At 40.1% G+C, this 17,427-nt stretch overlaps 1 protein-coding gene across 1 annotated transcript; it reads right to left on the reverse strand.

The window, feature by feature from the left end:
- Positions 1-1,096: 1,096 nt before the first annotated feature.
- On the reverse strand, positions 1,097-16,253 carry LOC109417799 (U1 small nuclear ribonucleoprotein 70 kDa). The gene is made up of 6 exons (XM_019691970.3): positions 15,941-16,253; positions 15,679-15,861; positions 15,466-15,610; positions 2,542-2,790; positions 2,109-2,471; positions 1,097-1,841 (listed from the first exon to the last, which is right to left on the reverse strand). The coding sequence occupies exons 1-6, from the start codon at positions 16,082-16,084 to the stop codon at positions 1,615-1,617; spliced, it is 1,311 nt and encodes a 436-aa protein (XP_019547515.3). The 5' UTR covers positions 16,085-16,253; the 3' UTR covers positions 1,097-1,614.
- Between the last annotated feature and the right edge of the window lie 1,174 nt (positions 16,254-17,427).

Consider the following 17,427-nt stretch of genomic DNA (forward strand, 5'->3'; position numbering starts at 1 on the left):
CTCTGCATTGAACGAGGGTTGGCTTGAGTGGCTTTTTCGTGAATCGATTATGTTTTGATGGACTGCGTTTGTCGTATGAAGTGATGGTTAAAGCGAGTGTCGTTCGACATTGACCATCCTGAAACTGCACAACCCTGGCTACAGATGAGGATTAAACATCCCTCATTTCTGACGATCGCCAATGAGGTTTGCTTCGTGGAACACCCGAATCAAACTCGAACCTGTAGGCGGTGTTGCCGACCGGTGCATCCGAAACAGAAATGCGCCGATATGACGATTTCCGAAAACACCAACACGATGACATCAGCAGCAGAAGCAGAAAACATTGAGATAATTACAAACGAACAAACGTTCAGTAAGGATGACTTCCCACCGCTTCAAATTGAACAACAACCAACCAAAGCTTTCATCGTAACTTCTATTACACCTCCCGCCACCACATCGCAAGCAGAAGTACTACACAACGACAACACGATCGAGATCGACGACGACGAAGATGACACCGCCGCCGCCGCCGCTGGCGACGACGACAACGACGACGACGGGAACGGCAGTTCTTCTCCATACGAGGCCAATGAAGGCACCAACAAGCGACGACTGTCATCGAAACGAGGGAAAGAAAAGAAGATTTGTGCTGATGTGGGATCACAGAGTGGCTGTGATTCCGTTGTTTCCCATTCTCATATGAGAACTAGGAGTAATCGGTCCCGTTAAGCCTTCGAGCGCATGGACCTAATAAAAATAAAGATTAAAAAAAAACTGTACCACTTTTCCTTAACACGATGCGAATGAATAACAGTCATCGCAACCTTCCTCCTTTACCAGGAATTAGGGCTTTTGGCGATACCCAAGTATCAATGTGGAACTCCGAAACGGACCCGGCTTTTACGGGGGTTTAGAAGAGGTTTCCGGAGGTTTTAGGAAGCTGTTAAGAAGATTTCAGGTGGGATTGAAATCGTTTCAGAAGCTTTGGAGGATTTCAAAAGGCATTCAAGAAAGCATCAGAGGGTTTCAAGGGGAGCTATATTAATACTGGTGGAGTATGAGCCCTGCAACCACAAAGAAACAAGGACATTTCGGATACAATCACAACGCATTTGTTGGACGATCGATCAAGACGATTGTATTCAGAATATTACTTACGTCGGGTTACCCAAACGTCCCATCCTATTCACTAAAAGGAAAACTAGTCCACATCAGCCAATCGCAGAGAGGTCAATGCTAATTTCAAATAGTTCAAATCGGCGAACCCTTCTTACCAGACAAATGTTTTATAAATAAATTTTACCACATTACTTACTTCGAAAATTACCATTCAAGTGTGTTTTGCTCTAGCAGGATCAGCAGCATTCAGATGATTCTGAATGATGTTAAAACCTAAGTATTTGAGTTTCTTTTCATACTTAACCTGCGAAACGCCATACAGTTTAAAAATGTTATAAACTTACGAACAATACTTAACCTTTGATGTGCACGCTTGACTGCAAACCGATTGGAAAATAAGTCAAATAATTGCCACCTAGTAATCTTTGAAGTTAGTGCAAAATGCATGTGGAAAATTTTAGAATCAATTTTGAGAAGACTTCGTTAAGAGAATTCGTCGTCCCACTCAACCTAATAACCGTCATACCGATCGTCATAGGCCTCGTCATCACGGCCAACGGCGCCATACCGGCTGCCATTTTCTCCAGCGCCAGCACCAGCACCACCGCCGCCACCGCTGCGCACCCGAGATGCTCCGTTCTGATCTTCATCCTCGTGCGGGCGGTACTTCTCTTCGTCATCCTCGTTTTTGACCTGGGCCTGGTAGTTTGTATACTGGGCACTGTAGTCCGGATAATCTAGGGTGGTAGAAGAGACGAGAATTAGTTTTTGTTCAAGAGTGGAATTTGACGACTGGATTTAGGAAATGTCAGAGACTTAGATACTACTAAACAGTTTAGACTACACAACTAATAGCCCTGAAGTCTCTTTTGCCAATAAAGGTTTTTCTAGCAATCGTCGTTTGAATGACCATGAGGTGTCATAAGCAACAAGATTAGACCTTTTCGTGCCACTATGATCACCAATTGCGTAAAACTATCACATCAGATTCCTAAAACACTTACCATCCAACGGTTCCTCCTTGATCTTGATCTCTCCTTCGCGGAACTCCGGTTTGCGTTCTTTGCGCTCCCGATCGCGGTCTTTGTCGCGCTTGTCGCGTTTCTTCTCGGAACGATCACGATCGCGATCGCGCGATCGGCTACGACTGCGCCTGCGCTTCTTCTCGCGATCACGATCACGATCGGTACGGTCGCGATCACGCTCGCGGTCTCGATCGCGATCCTTCTCGCGGCTGCGATCTCGTTCCTTATCCCAACGGTCGTCATATTCGCGCTCGCGACTGTGTCGGCGTCGACCGCGATCCTTTGAGCGACTACGGCGGCGGCGGTCGCGATCACGGGATCGTGAACGACGACGGTCGAATCCTGAAAGGGTTAAGAAGGAATAAGGGGATTAATATCATTCAAAAAGTTATCAAACAAGCTGAAAACTTACGTGGTTCGAACCGATCGCCCCGTCGGTCACGATCCTCTCGTTCGCGCTCCAAACGGTACCGTTCGCGTTCCCGCTCGTTATCCTCTCGACCGGAGTGCTTGATATTGACGTCAGCTCCGCCACGACGAGTTCCACCTAGTCCTCCGCCCAGACGACGCGGAAGCCAGCCCTTTACTGTGCGGGCGCGCTCCACATCGACCAGCACTCGCTTACCATCGATTTTCTTACCATCAGCATGCTTGTAGGCGGCTATATTGGGAATAGAAACCATTTGCGACGCACAAACAAAGAATTTTCGGACGAAGATGTGTGTCGCAAGCGAAAAATAATGATAGTAAAATTGTTTTCGGCTAAATTACTCCTAAGATGAATTAGAATGATACGGAAAAACTTCCCTTTCGTTACATTATCAAGAACCCTTTGCTCCTAAAACTGTGATCGGAAGCAGAATCTGATTCTGCTTGTTAAAAACTAATCCCTAGACAAGGTGGAATGCAGCATACTTTGTAAAAACATCGCTGAGCGCTCACTGTTCCTATCATGGACTTCTTGATAGATCCTATCAACTACAAAACTATCCTTCTCGCTGTCACATACCCGTGTTGTAATCATACTCGAATAGGATTTTGTAATAATACCTACCAATGTTTAAAAACCGGTAATATTACTTACGAAGAAACAACTTACGAATTCTCGGAATGGATTCGATTGATTAAGCTTTGTTAATTGAACTAGGGCTGTGGTGCGTAGTGGTGATGCGTTTCGCAAGGATTCGTGTTCTCCAGTTCAAGGTCCGGTTTCGCAAACCCCTTTCTCACTTTAAAAACCTTTTACCTGGTGCGCACAATACTTACGTTCAAAGGTTGAGCGCAGTTCAAATTTAATTCAATTAAAGTTCAATTAGCAGGAAGAATAGATAAATTAAAACACACTTACTAATTGCGTGGACTCCGAAGCACGAACTCTTACATTTTAAACACGATGATTTAAAACATAGTGAGAACAGTGTATCCAGTGTTTACTGAAAAGCTTCACCATCGTTTGCTGGCAACGGGTGTACCTACAACCACCCGGAGATGTTTTTTGAGCTAATCACCATTATTGATCGGGGCTTACTTCCAGGGAAATGCTCCGCACTTACAAAACGTTAAATTGACTCAACTTACTCTACGTTCAATATGTTACCTTTCAAGAGGGATACGGAGGTTCTTCATCGCAGGCAGGGATGGCATTGCACACTGAAAATGTGCACAGTGCAGCTCATTTTCATATTAAAACCGCGCACACTTGCACACACACTGAGGAGCATGCCATCTCTGATCGCAGGCATCGACTGTACAATGTGATCAAGAGATAGCGATAGTCAAAAAGTTTTCAACGGTTTTAGAATAACGTAAATTTATCGGCAGCAGTGGATAAATGTCTAGAAACCAGATTCAAAATTGTTTGAAATTTATGCCTATCAGGATCGTTATGTTCTGATAAACGTCGTGACTAAAATTCAAATCATTCGTTGCCGTAGCCGCAATGTTCCTGGTAAAGCTACGCAGAGACACTAAGAAATGTTCCTCCAGTCGAAGAATTCAAGGATATCAACTCGTTTTTGTCTTTCATTTACTGCTTCCAAATATGGATAAAGAAAAATGAACATGATATTAAAGGATCATGCACCAACAACGTAAAATATCTTGTAAAGTATGAGGGATAGGATTATTGCGACTTTGAAAAAGCTAGTCAAAATTGCTTTTTGCAGAGCTTAGTTAAAACCATGGTAATTTCGGGATTTTTCGAATCCCGGGTAATCCGAGATAAAACAATTCGCAGTTCAAATAGCTTAATTTTACAGGAATGATTTATCACATTAAGATTATGAGGAATCTTATCTGTTTTCTAGCATACCGTTATAATGATAGACAGAATGCTGGATAGAAAATTACAGAACATTCTCAATATCAAGCAACGCCAATTATTCTAAATGCAGTTGACAACCATACATCACATACGTCGGACGTGCTTGCCGGAATTTACCTGCAAAAGTTTTAAATACACTTAAGTACTCATATCAGAGCATAATCCTATAGAAATGACCATAGATGTATTCCCGAAAGGATCCAAGGAATAATTCTTAAAGGTATTCTCGTAAAAGCCTTGAAACCCTTGAAACGTTCACTGGAGGAAACTTTCGAGGTATCCCTGTAAGATTCCCTGAAGAAATTCTTGAAGAATTGAGGAACTCTGAAATAATAGAGTTATTGGAAAAATTCCTTATTGAAGGAATTACTGGATAAATCGCTGCAATATGGAAGAAAAGTCTGGAGGAATTCGAAAAGGAATTTTTAGAGGATTCCTTTGAAGTAAGTCACAGAGACAACTACGCAACCAAAACATGCGCTGCCTTGACCTTTCTGTGACATGTGTGCAACTTGGAAAAATCCAGTGGCGTCTTATAACTTCACTTTTTACCTGTTCAACGGCTCTAAAATTTGTATTTGCGGAGAGTATATGACCAGGATCACGGTAAAGAAGCACTGGTGAGAGCACTGCACTGGGCCATTACCAAGATTTGGGAGGAGGAAGTATTACCGGAGGAGTGGATGGAAGGTATCGCGTGTCCCTGCCTACAAGGTACTCTCTCACATTTTATGCCGCCGTCTATCACTGGCTGGATTGAAGGGTGAACGCGCTACAACAGACCAGATGTTCGCCATCCGCCAGGTGTTGCAAAAATGCCGCGAATACAACGTGCCCACACATCACTTGTTCATCGATTTCAAATCGGCGTATGATACAATTGATCGAGAACAGCTATGGCAGATTATGCACGAATATGGATTCCCGGATAAACTGATACGATTAATCAAGGCGACGATAGATCGAGTGATGTGCGTAGTATCAGGGAGTATCAGGGACACTCTCGAGTCCCTTCGAATCTCGCAGAGGGTTACAGCAAGGTGATGGTCTTTCGTGCTTGCTGTTCAACATTGCGTTACAAGGTGCAATAAGGAGAGCGGGGATAAACACGAGTAGGACGATTTTCATGAAGTTCAGCTGCTTGGTTTCGCTGATGATATTGATATTATAGCTCGTGAATTTGAGACGATGGCGGGAACGTACATCCGACTAAAGAGTGACCAAGCGAATCGGATTAGTCATTAATGTGTCGAAGACAAAGTACATGATGGCAAAGGGCTCCAGGGAGGAATCACCGCGCCCGCCACCCCGAATTCATATCGACGGTGATGAAATCGAGGTGGTTGAAGAATTCGTGTACTTGGGCTCACTGGTGACCGCCGACAACGACACCAGCAGAGAAATTCAGAGGCGCATTGTGGCAGGAAATCGTGCTTACTTTGGACTCTGCAGAACTCTACGATGAAAGTTCGCCGTAACACGAAGTTAACTATCTACAAAACGCTGATTAGACCGGTAGTCCTCTATGGGCACGAAACGTGGACTCTACGTGCAGAGGATCAACGCGCCCTTGGAGTTTTCGAACGGAAGGTGTTGCGTATCATCTACGGCGGAGTGCAGATGGAAGAGGGGACTTGGAGAAGGCGAATGAACCACGAGCTGCATCAGCTGCTGAGAGAACAAAGTATCGTTCACACCGCAAAAAATCGGGGCGCTACGGTGGGCGGGTTACGTCAACAGGATGTCGGATAGCAACCCGACTAAAATGATTCTCGAGAGTCATCCGACCGGTACAAGAAGACGTGGTGCGCAGCGAGCTAGGTGGGTCGACCAAGTGGAGGACGATCTGCGGACCCTACGCAGAGTGCGAAACTGGAGACAAACAGCCATGGACCGAGTGGAATGGAGACGGCTACCTACTATAGACTGTTTCAGAAATTATAAACACTAACGACAACCTACCATGTCAATTTGAGCACACTATCCAAAAAAGTTTCTTCTAGCTCTTATAGTAAACATGCTAACGAAGCAAATAATACCAATTTTGTTGATGTTTCTGGTAAAAGTTAAGAAATAGGGCTCTGTAAACTAGATAATCAAAATTTGAAGTTGCAAAAAGTGATCAAAAAATGTAGTATAGTAGAAAAGAAAAATATCTCACAGATAAAATATTTAATTTCCAAACACAATAAAAATTGCTGTATCGATAATAACAGATATTTCTCGATTGGTAAGAGTAGTTTTTACTGGAATATTTGATCAAGAACCACCATTACGAGCCTTCTCAAAACAAAAAAAAAATGTTTCAAATTTCTCAACAACACCAGTAGCAACAAACGTTAAGCAAACGAATGTCTTAATTACTGCTTACTGCATTCGCTTTATGGTATGAAAAGCTTTGCCATCTGAAGGATCAAATGAGCTGAAAAAATAAGTTTGTTTAGATTAAATGCGTTCAGGAAAGCTAAGAAGCTGTATGGTAGTTCTTATGTTCCGTAGAAAACCCTAAAAAATGAGAAACTTGATCTCCGAAAAAATGTTGTGCCTTTATTGATTTTTCCCAAATTTTGATCAAGGCATTCCTTAGACAACTTGTTGAGAAAGCGAATGTGATAAAAATTTAGATAATTTTTGGTATTTAGTGATACATAATGTTGAAATCATTAAAAAACACCTTTGTGCAAATGCAAATTTGAAAAATTAAGTTATTTGTTAGAGAGCTCGACTATTCTTTAAAATAACAAGACAATTGGAATGAAATATAAAAATATGGAGTACAATATGCTATACTCTGAAAGAAGTTGGTAAAAATCATAAGAACAGTTCATTTAATTTAATAAACAAAGTGTATTTATAATTTCTGAAACAGTCTATATGTACAGAAGAGGCCACCCCGGCCATAGCCTGATCGGTAAGGTAAGTACAGGATCAGGATCAAATTGAAATTGGACGGAAACGTCATTTTCTACAAATTACAAACCAATTTGTTAAGAAAATTCAAGAATTTACATTCTTGAGCCGGTAGATTTGAGGCTAGGGAATCGCCACTGGAAAAATCTCTGGGGGACTATTGTATAAATTCCGGATGGAATCCCTGAGTAACTTCTGAAGAAACTGCTGGACGGATTCCAGAAGGAATCCCTGGACAATTTTTAGGCAACCTCTTGGAGAAATTCTAAGAGAAATTCCTAAAGAAATCCCTACACACAACTCGGAAGGAAATTCCCGGTGAAATTTCTGAAGGAATCCTAGGATAAGTCTTGAAAACAATCGTTAGAGAAAACCCTTGAGGCATTCTCGGGAGAAATTCTGAAACAGTCTCTTGACACTTTTTTTTTTGAAAAATCACTGAAAGACTTTCTGAAGAAACACCTTGAACACATCCCTGGAAAAACTCCTATAGGAATCTCTGAAGGAGTTCTTGAAAAAATCATTGGATAATTTCTTGAAGCAATTCTTGGAGAAAATAAGTACTTCAGGATTCCTGGAGGAAACCCTGAAAAATATCCTGAAACAATCCTTGCAAGATTTCCTGAAGGAATCTCTGAGAGAATTCCTGGAGGAACCCTTGGAGAAATTGCTAAAGACCTCTTTTGTGGAATTCGCGACTACGAAGTTGTCGAATGTGCGTGAAGGTTTAGGGGTAGGCGGGGCAATATGGACACCCTAAGGTTTTTGCTAACTTTACCCGGCAAGATGTCAAAAAAGTTTAGTTTTTTGATACATGTATCCTTTTAAAGTCTATTTAGCATCTATTGCATAAGAATGCTCACGAAGAAAAATGATTTATCCACTTCAAAAAATGCTATGAAAAACGTTAGTTTTTCATGACCGTCTTCAAGCATACGGGGCAGAATGGACACCCCCATGGGGCAATATGGACACCATGAGACTTTTACAAATTTCATACATTATTTACACATATAAAGTCATTTCATTACAAAATAACTATTATGGATGAATAATACGCCGAAGTAGATCATTTTTGTTCAGTTAATTTAAATTCAGGCTGTTTTGGATAAAGCTTCGTTTTTGTCGGCATGTACAGTAGCTTGGGACACAAAAAGACATTTTACTCCTGTACTCTTTTTGAGTTCCATTTTAGCCCCATATCAACTGTGCAAAATTTCAGCTCGATCGGAGAAACTATATTTTAGCGCCAGCCGTTTCAATTTTCCATACGATTTACTATGGGGAAAATCACTTTTTCAAAGAAAAATCGCCACAGGTTGCCCCTTAACCCCTAAAAATATATCGATGAATGATTTCTGTTGGAAATTTTACGAGGAACAAACCATCTGAAGACCGCAAAGCGATCTAAGGCATGTGGAAAAAGTTATTGACTAAAAACCGAATGGCATGCCAACGCTGTTTAACATGTAAGGAATAACAATAAATAATAAAATCTCGTCATTTCATCGATCGGGTAAGGCCTAATAACTTTTTCCACGAATGATGCATCGCCTCGCCTTCTTCGGAGGTCTGATTCCTCGTGAAGCTATCTACAGAAATCATTCAACGACTTATTTTTAGGGATCAATGGGTGACCTCAAGCGATTTTTCTTCGAAGAAGTAAATTTTCCCCATAGTAAATCGTATGAAAAACTAAGAATGGCGGGCGCTAAAATATAGTTTCTTCGATCGATCTGAAATTTTGCACAGTTGATATAGGACCAAAATGGAACTCAAAAAGTATACAGGAGTTGGAGTTTTTCCATTTTTTATATTTTCCCATATAAACCGTGTACCAGGCTAATGTACAGCTGTGCCTAGAACAACTATTTTCCACTGCTGTCGTTTTTGAACAATTTGTTTCACCCTATGTCTACTATAGTAAACATTTAACCGAAAATATACTGAAATCGAAGAATTTGGTTGGTTTGTGATTTAGGTTATACTTTTCCCTTGCCGCTTCTTTCAAAAAGGTGGGTGTCCATTTTACCCCGGCAGCAGAAGATATTTTCAAACTTGATTTTTGATATAATAAAGAAGAAAATATGAACATGTTAAGCATGTAGATACAGCAAAACTACTTGCATGTGTTCTAGAAATATCAGGTTTTAATCGACCTGCAATAAATTAATCACTAAATCTTATTTTAGATGGTGTGAACATTATAATTTCCATGCACAAAAAACGGAGGACGCAACTTTTTCGTGTAAAATCAAGTATAATTTTAATTTCGAATGTTTCTTTCCTGAAACTACGTTTTAGACAAATGGACTATATTCTCCATTCATTAAAAGTTCAAAAAAGTTCGCATATTTCAAAATATTGAGGGTGTCCATTCTGCCCCGGGTGTCCATAATGCCCCGCCTACCCCTACGTGAGAAAAAACGAGAGGCAAATATTTTTTGCTTTTTTTAACGCACATTCTGACAGTTCCTTACGAGGTTTTCCATTAGAGCGACAAAGAGTTGGAATCTCTTTTACCTTCGTAGTCGCGAATTCCTGGAGGGATTTCTAGGAGAATTTCTTAAGGAATCCCTTGAGAAATGTCTGGAGGATTTTCAGGAAGAATCCCAGGAGTAATTCTTGAAGCAATCCCTGGATGATATCTTGGAAAAATCCCTTGAGGAACTTCTGCAAAAATACCTGGTGGAATCCCTGGAGAAATCCCTTGAGCAATCCCTGGAGCAACTCTCGGAGAAATTCCTAGAGGCATAGTTGTAAGAATTCCTGGAGAAGTTTCTGGATGAATTCTTTTTTTTTTTTTTTTTTTTTTTTTGCTAGGTTTCTAGCTGCACTCTGAATAGAGTCGAAACCTCTACACTAGACCTGAAGATAGAACAGAATACGTAATCTTTCAGAAGCAGTTTACCAGACGTACGCGGAAAATGACATCCATTAAGACACTGTTGCAAACTGACTCAGAAAGTTACGGTAGGAGATAGGAAAATTTTCAATTGGCCAGTCAGTCATTCTATCAGGATTTGTCTATGTCGTGTTCTAGACACACAATCCGTAGTTGTCTTTTTGTTTATTTTTGTGGTATGGTCCGTTATTTTTCTTCTTTTGTCGTCAGTTGTTGTATATTTATCAAGACTTTTTAATTTCTGGAATACTGTCTTATGTTGTTCGATATTTGTTATTCATTCATTCAGTAGTATTGGGAATTCTAAGTGAAATGTTAGATATTTGTTATGTTTGTCATTTTGATTTTTGAAGATAGTTTTCGTCGTGTCAAGCTACATTGGTGTCAAAACTACGTCTATGTATGTATTGATCACACGTCAGCATCACTAAGTATCAACTAAGAACAATTTCGAGAACTATGTATGTGCAGATCAAAACTGTTCATGCTCGTTCATAAAACACGGTGCGATTTGGGAATAGGGATTGTTTTTTAAGTTTTACTTGGCCTAAGAGATTGGGGCAGGTGGCAGATTAATTTGGTGTTTATAATCTGTTAATAATTATATAGTCGTCGTTATTTACCTTTAGGCTGATTTTAAGGGTAATCAGTGAACATTTTATATGTAATACTTGCGCATTTGTTCCAGAGTTAGTTACTATTACAGCTTTGGGTTCATCCTGGCTTCATGTTGTGATGCTTTGCCGGAAATCAATGCTCGACACATTGCATTGTTATAGATGAGGTACATGAAAGGAGAGGAAAGGTAATATTAGTGCTTTTGGTGATACTATCACGACGGCCATTCAGAATGGTTCAACGGGTGCAGATGAGAAGATCATCCCTGCTGGCTTGCAGCGCTCATCAAACTCAGAGTAAGGTAATGCTTAAACTATACGGACGCGAAAAAACAAATGCTCGAACACGAAAACATAAAAAGAATGATCTTCCATCCCACCTTCAAGTGATCCTCACAAGAAGCATTTTTCGTTCAGGCACTTTGAATGTCCATTTGCAACTTGTTCACACAAGAAATCTGCCTCGACCAAGTTGGCAGAACGCGCCCATACCCCTTTCTGAACCGAAGGGCAGGGAGAAGTTTCTGGATGAATTCTAGAAGGAAACTATATAGGAGTTGCTGGTGAAAATCCTCGAGGAACTCTTGGAGAAAATCCAGGAAAAACTCGTGGAGGAACCCCTAGAGGAATTTCTGGAGGAATCCTAGGAAGAATCCAGGAAGAAATCCCAGGAGGAATGCATGAGGGAGTTCTAGAAGGAGCTTCTGAAATACTGAAATACTGAAGAAATCGCAGAAAGAATTCTTGTAGAAATCCTGAAGCAATCCTCAGAATCTATGAATCTTGATGAAGACGTAGGCAACAATCTAGACGAAATATGCAACCTATTCGCATCATTTTTTCAATAAATTTACACCACCTTTTCAGATCATGACCGTGACCGAGACTTTTTTGAATATATCCCTGAATTTCCTGTGGATATAACTCACAATGAAGTGACGGTACACGACATCTTGAACGCACTTAAAAATTTAGTTGCTCCTAAAGGCGACGGCCTTCCTCCTGTATTTTTGAAGAATCTAGCTATGGAGCTCACCACTTCACTATTTTGGCTATTTAAAAAATCTCTCGAAACAGGTATCTTCCCCAAATCATGAAAAAGCTCTTTTTTGGTACCTATTTTCAAATCTGGCAAAAAATCTGACATACGTAATTACCGTGGAATTGACATTATCTCGTGCATTCCTAAATTATTCGAAGCAATAATCAATAAAAATATATTTGCTCAAATTAAGAATAGAATAACGCACATGCAACATGGATTCTATAAAAGGCGCTCAGCCGCTACAAATTTATTGGAATTCATTAACTTTTCATTGACTGCAATGGATAATGGCAATCACGTAGAAGCTCTTTACACTGACTTTAGCAAGGCATTCGACCACATTGATATTCCAATGCTACTCTTCAAATTACAAAAAATGGGTATAGAACCCCGACTTCTGAAATGGCTTGAACCGTACATTACAAACCGCAAACAAATAATAAAACTCAAAGGCAAAACATCATATCCCATTCAAGTCCCTTCAGGAGTGCCTCAAGGTTCCCATCTGGGCCCTCTTTTATTTATTCTTTACATTAACGACATTTCCTTCATCCTGAAGAAAACAAAAGTGCTTATTTATGCTGACGATATGAAACTATATATGGAAATAAGGAATCAAGAAGACATCAACATATTTCGGAATGAAATTCGCATATTCCACACATGGTGTTCGAAAAACCTACTACAATTAAACATCAAAAAGTGTAATTTAATATCATTCAGCAAAAAACGAAACACACCAAACATATCAATTTCCTTAGGAGATAAGAATGTGGAAAAATGTAGTAGAGTTAGGGATTTAGGAGTAATCTTAGATTCTAAACTTAATTTCAATGACCACTACAATACCATTATACATAGGGCAAATAATATGCTTGGCTTCATATTGCGACATTTGCACCCATTTAGACTCGGCCGAAATTCATTATCATCACAGTCGAATTTCGCACACGACTTCGCAGCGGATGACATACACAAGTTCGGTTGAGTTCGTGACAGGGGCGTCGGATGCACAACAGGTAAACAAAATAAGTTTGATTAGTGTGAAATGCCGCTGGAAAATGATGATTCAGTGGATTCTCAAATTATCACAGTAGTCTAAACATTGGCGAGAAACCCAATAAAACGCTTTAGTTTAAATTTTAACGATCCCTACACAATAAAAACATTATATGTTGCCTATGTTAGGTCAATTCTGGAATATTGTAACATTGTCTGGTCCCCATTTCAAAGTAAGCATATCGATCGAATAGAATCAGTACAAAAGCAATTTCTATTATATGCTCTTCGAAAATTAGGTTGGACTACATTTCTCTTCCATCTTATGAAGCACGCTGTAGGCTTATCAATATTCAAACACTGAAACAGCGTCGTGAAACTGCAATGGTTTTATTTGTTAACGACATCGTTTCGCAGCGAATTGATTCAACTGATATCTTATCAAAATTAAACTTTTACATACTTTCAGGGCAATTGCGAAATCGACAGTTGTTTAAAACTACCCATAGTCGCACAAACTAGGCCAAAAATGAACCTTTAAATTAAATCATGAACATTCCTGGGAAAAATCTGAAAGGATTCAAATCTGCAGTAATTTCGGGATGAATTACTTAAGAAATTCATTGATGGACTCTTAAGCGATTTTTTGTACAATTCCTGGATTTATTTTGAATAATATAGGAAGGAATATACGAAGGAATCCCTGAAGAAATCTTTGAAGAGTACTTGCAAAAATGCATGGAGGAATCCTCAAAATACAGCATTGGAACAATCACTGGAGGAAGCTCTAAAGATATTCCAGGAAAATTCCCGGAGTAAAGTTTGGTGAAATCCCTAGAGAAATTCTTGATGAAATCTCTGGAAGAATCCATACTGAAATCCTTGAAGGAAGCTATGGGAAAATTCCTGGAGGAATTTGCCGATACTTCCTTGCAGAAGTATCTCTAAACATTTTTGAAGGAATCGTGTGAGGAGTTCTTGGATCATTTTTTTTAATCAAGCCTAGAAAGAATCACTATCGGAATCCCGCAAGACGTCCATGGAGGAATTCACGAAGGAGAAATTCCTGGGGAAGTCCCTTGAGGAATTCCTAAAGGGATTCCATGGCAGTGGGACCACCGACTCCCAACCTGCGCGAGTTGTTTCGCACGACTTGTAGGGAACATCATAATTCTCCACAGATTTCATCCAGTCTTGGATCATTTCCATTACTGTCCTATTTTGAAAGTATTGTGAAATTCTAAGGTATAGGTGACTAACGAGATCACCTGACATAAATTTATCAACCAACACGTTTAAGTCTGAGCAATTCTTTTTCTGTTGCACATACTCATGCAAAGGTAGCAGATTGAAAATCGCATCTAATGCGATATAGTGATGGATTATAGTAGGTTTATAGACTGTCTATAGAAACTGAAATTTAGAAAGCGGTATGTCTACTAAACTTGATGACTTGGAAGTACTTTTACTCCTTTCCCAAGTTGTTGGAATGAAAACAACATGAACTTTATGCCTAGCCTTAGCTATGAACAATAAATAGGTAAAAATAAAAACTTTTTGTGCAATTCCAGGCGAGGCGAATCTTCAACTTAGTAGAAACAAAGTTTTAAAATAGGTAAAAAACTTATTGATGATTTGAAAGACAAACCATTTGACTACCGCTAACACGTTGACCACATTTACCGAAACTTCTTGCTGTTCAACTGCAAATGAGATAATTCCGTACCTCCATCTTCAAAACAACGCTTGTCGCTTTACTTCTATCGGTATATTTGTGTATGGTTGGTACTATCCGATATCGTTTTACCACCGATATATCGATAAACACTTGTGTCTTACCACACTCATACAAACCTAACCATCGCCCAACCAAGGGGGGGAGGGGCCACTTTCCAGACACATCACCAAAATCCCATCTCTATAATGCATGCTCTCTATGAAGTGAATGGCATCCGGGCGGAATCAAACCCAGTCCCCAGGAAAAGAAAATCAACCATATCTTCACATTTGAATCTAAAATGGAACCACTGAGGAAACGGTTATTCTAGTAGATAAGTACGCACATACTAAAATGTAACCTGCAGGCGATGGAGACGGACCAAGACGGTTCTGGTGCCCGAGGAGGCTGCCGATTATGCTCTAAGCAGGTTCTCGTTTATTCTAAAGGAAAGTATGAGGCTTTCTGCTCAAGTGATAGCCGTTGGCCACCTCCAGCTATCGTTTAGGACAACTGTCGTTGGTCTACAGCGGGGATCTGCTGCAATAGTAGCAGGAAGAACGAGAACGAAAAAATGAAGTACGTTAGATGCACAGCTTCGATGGTACAAAGTTTCGAAAGGAATCTACGTTTTTTGGGGAGGGGACATAGTCTGAAACCTAACTGGAAGTCATTTTTGAATGAGCTGAGTATTCTACTGTTCTAAATGTTCGAGAACGAGATAGCAGTGAGATCATTGGGTTCAAGTCATCACCATTGTCTATCTCTTTGAAGAAGTTTTCTCTGGAATATAAGTTATTTAAAAGAATGTAGTACTTACAGTGCATGTCCCTTTCATGTTCATACTCAATAAAGGCGTATCCTCTAGGTTTTCCGGTCTCCTTGTCATGTATGATAATAATTTTTACGATTTTACCATATATTTCAAACTCACGGCGCAGCTTAGATTCAGAAGTGTCATAATTCTGTAAGAGAGAGAATAAACAATCTTATCAACAACCCTATTAAAATCACTCATCCAGAGGATACATACAATTCTGGCAACGAAGAGCGTCTTGAACGGATCTGCTGTAGCATCGGCAAGCTGGTTCGGGTCCCAGGTGGCAATTTCCCGTTCGAGTTTGTACGCTACCTGTTCCGCGCGTTCTCGGCGACGTCGTTCGATACGCTCCTCCCGGGTCTCAACTCGAGTTGGTGGCGGAGTATCCTTGGGGTCCTGGAAAATATAAAATCACAATTTTTTACCATTCGCCATCACATAAAACAAAACCAAAAAAAAACCACAAAAACCTTACCTCAAACAGATCCAGAAACGCACCGACGCCGGCATAGCCCTGGGATTTTTTCTCGTGCGGAAGCTTATCCGGAGGGGGCAGAAACGGGATCGGATCGCGTGGGGCAAACAATGCCAGCAAATTTGGGGGTAAATATTGCGTCATTTCGGCACGAAACGACCTTCTTCCGACGGTACCGAGCGAGCACTACACGATGAAAGCACTGAACGGATCGAATTTAGCACATTTCCACGGATTTCCGACGAAAAATTGTACGCGGTGAAAATTTTCGCAACCTTTCTGTGATGCGTCAAAATGAAGAATGAACGACTGTGTTCGTTTTCCGCAGCGTTTTAACTGTCAAACGGTGCTTGACAGAATCGATCAACTATGGTACCTACACGCTGGCAGACGTATACCTTACATTTTGGGTAGATTTTTACTGAACACGCAGATTGCCTACCTCTAGGCGTATTATTTTACTTCACACCTTTCTTCACACTCAAACAAATTTCTACACAGAAAATCATAATAAAATTGAAACGAGTTATATTTCTCTAATCATGGATGGTGTGTTCTTCAGGAGAAAGACATTTATAAAATTCGTTTTTTTTTATTTTTATGGTTTGAGCTAAATCTAATTTGTCGGGTGGCGAAATTTCGGGTACATAAATACCTCGGGTTTTGTAGCATTATGGTTATTTTTTGGCGTGGACACTTCAGAGCTTCGGCGTGATTCCGTACCGTCTTACCCCGCTAATTCGACACTTTTTGATTCGTACCACGCTTATTCGACATTTGTCGAATTAGAAAGAACATTATTTTAGGGCTTGTTTACAAATGACATAACGCTGGAGGGGGTGGGTGGGTATTCTTCATGGTGTTACAGTTCGATCATTTTTTTTTTCTCCCCATACAAACTGGTGTGCTACAAAGAGGTGGGTGGGTGTCATAAAAGGCTAATTTTGGCGTGATACAGTGGCGTAGCTAGGAATTTGGGGGCCCGGTGCGGAAGCAAATTGGTAGGCCCCCATGAAAATTACATAATATGTACATATTTTACAATGATAAATCTAAACATTTAACTGTCGAATGATCGCACTGTTGTATTTTGTATAAAACGTTGAAAATCTCGCTTTTTGTATTGTGCCTTGCCAGATAAATCCGCGAAACGCGTTTGTCTTCTTCTTTTCTTCTTTCTTCTGTAATCCTTTATGATTTTTTACGAAAGCGCATGATTTTTCATAAGAATTATGCCGAAGATGTTTTTAGCAATTTATTTAGGAATTGCACCAAATAATCCTTTATGCACCCTTTCAAAGATTGGTTTACCTTTTTCTTTAAGAAATCTTTCTTGAAAAATAATTTGTCTTCAAGAGTCTTTTAAGTTCTAAATGATACGTTGTCATTCAGTATTCCTCCAAAAGCACTCCTTCAGGAATGTTTTCAAAAGTACTACAGAATAATTCAAAAGACTCTTGCAAAGGCTTCATCGAGTATTTCTCGAA

This window comes from Aedes albopictus, chromosome 2 (genome assembly GCF_035046485.1).
Source record: "Aedes albopictus strain Foshan chromosome 2, AalbF5, whole genome shotgun sequence".
Classification (NCBI taxonomy): Eukaryota; Metazoa; Arthropoda; class Insecta; order Diptera; family Culicidae; genus Aedes; species Aedes albopictus.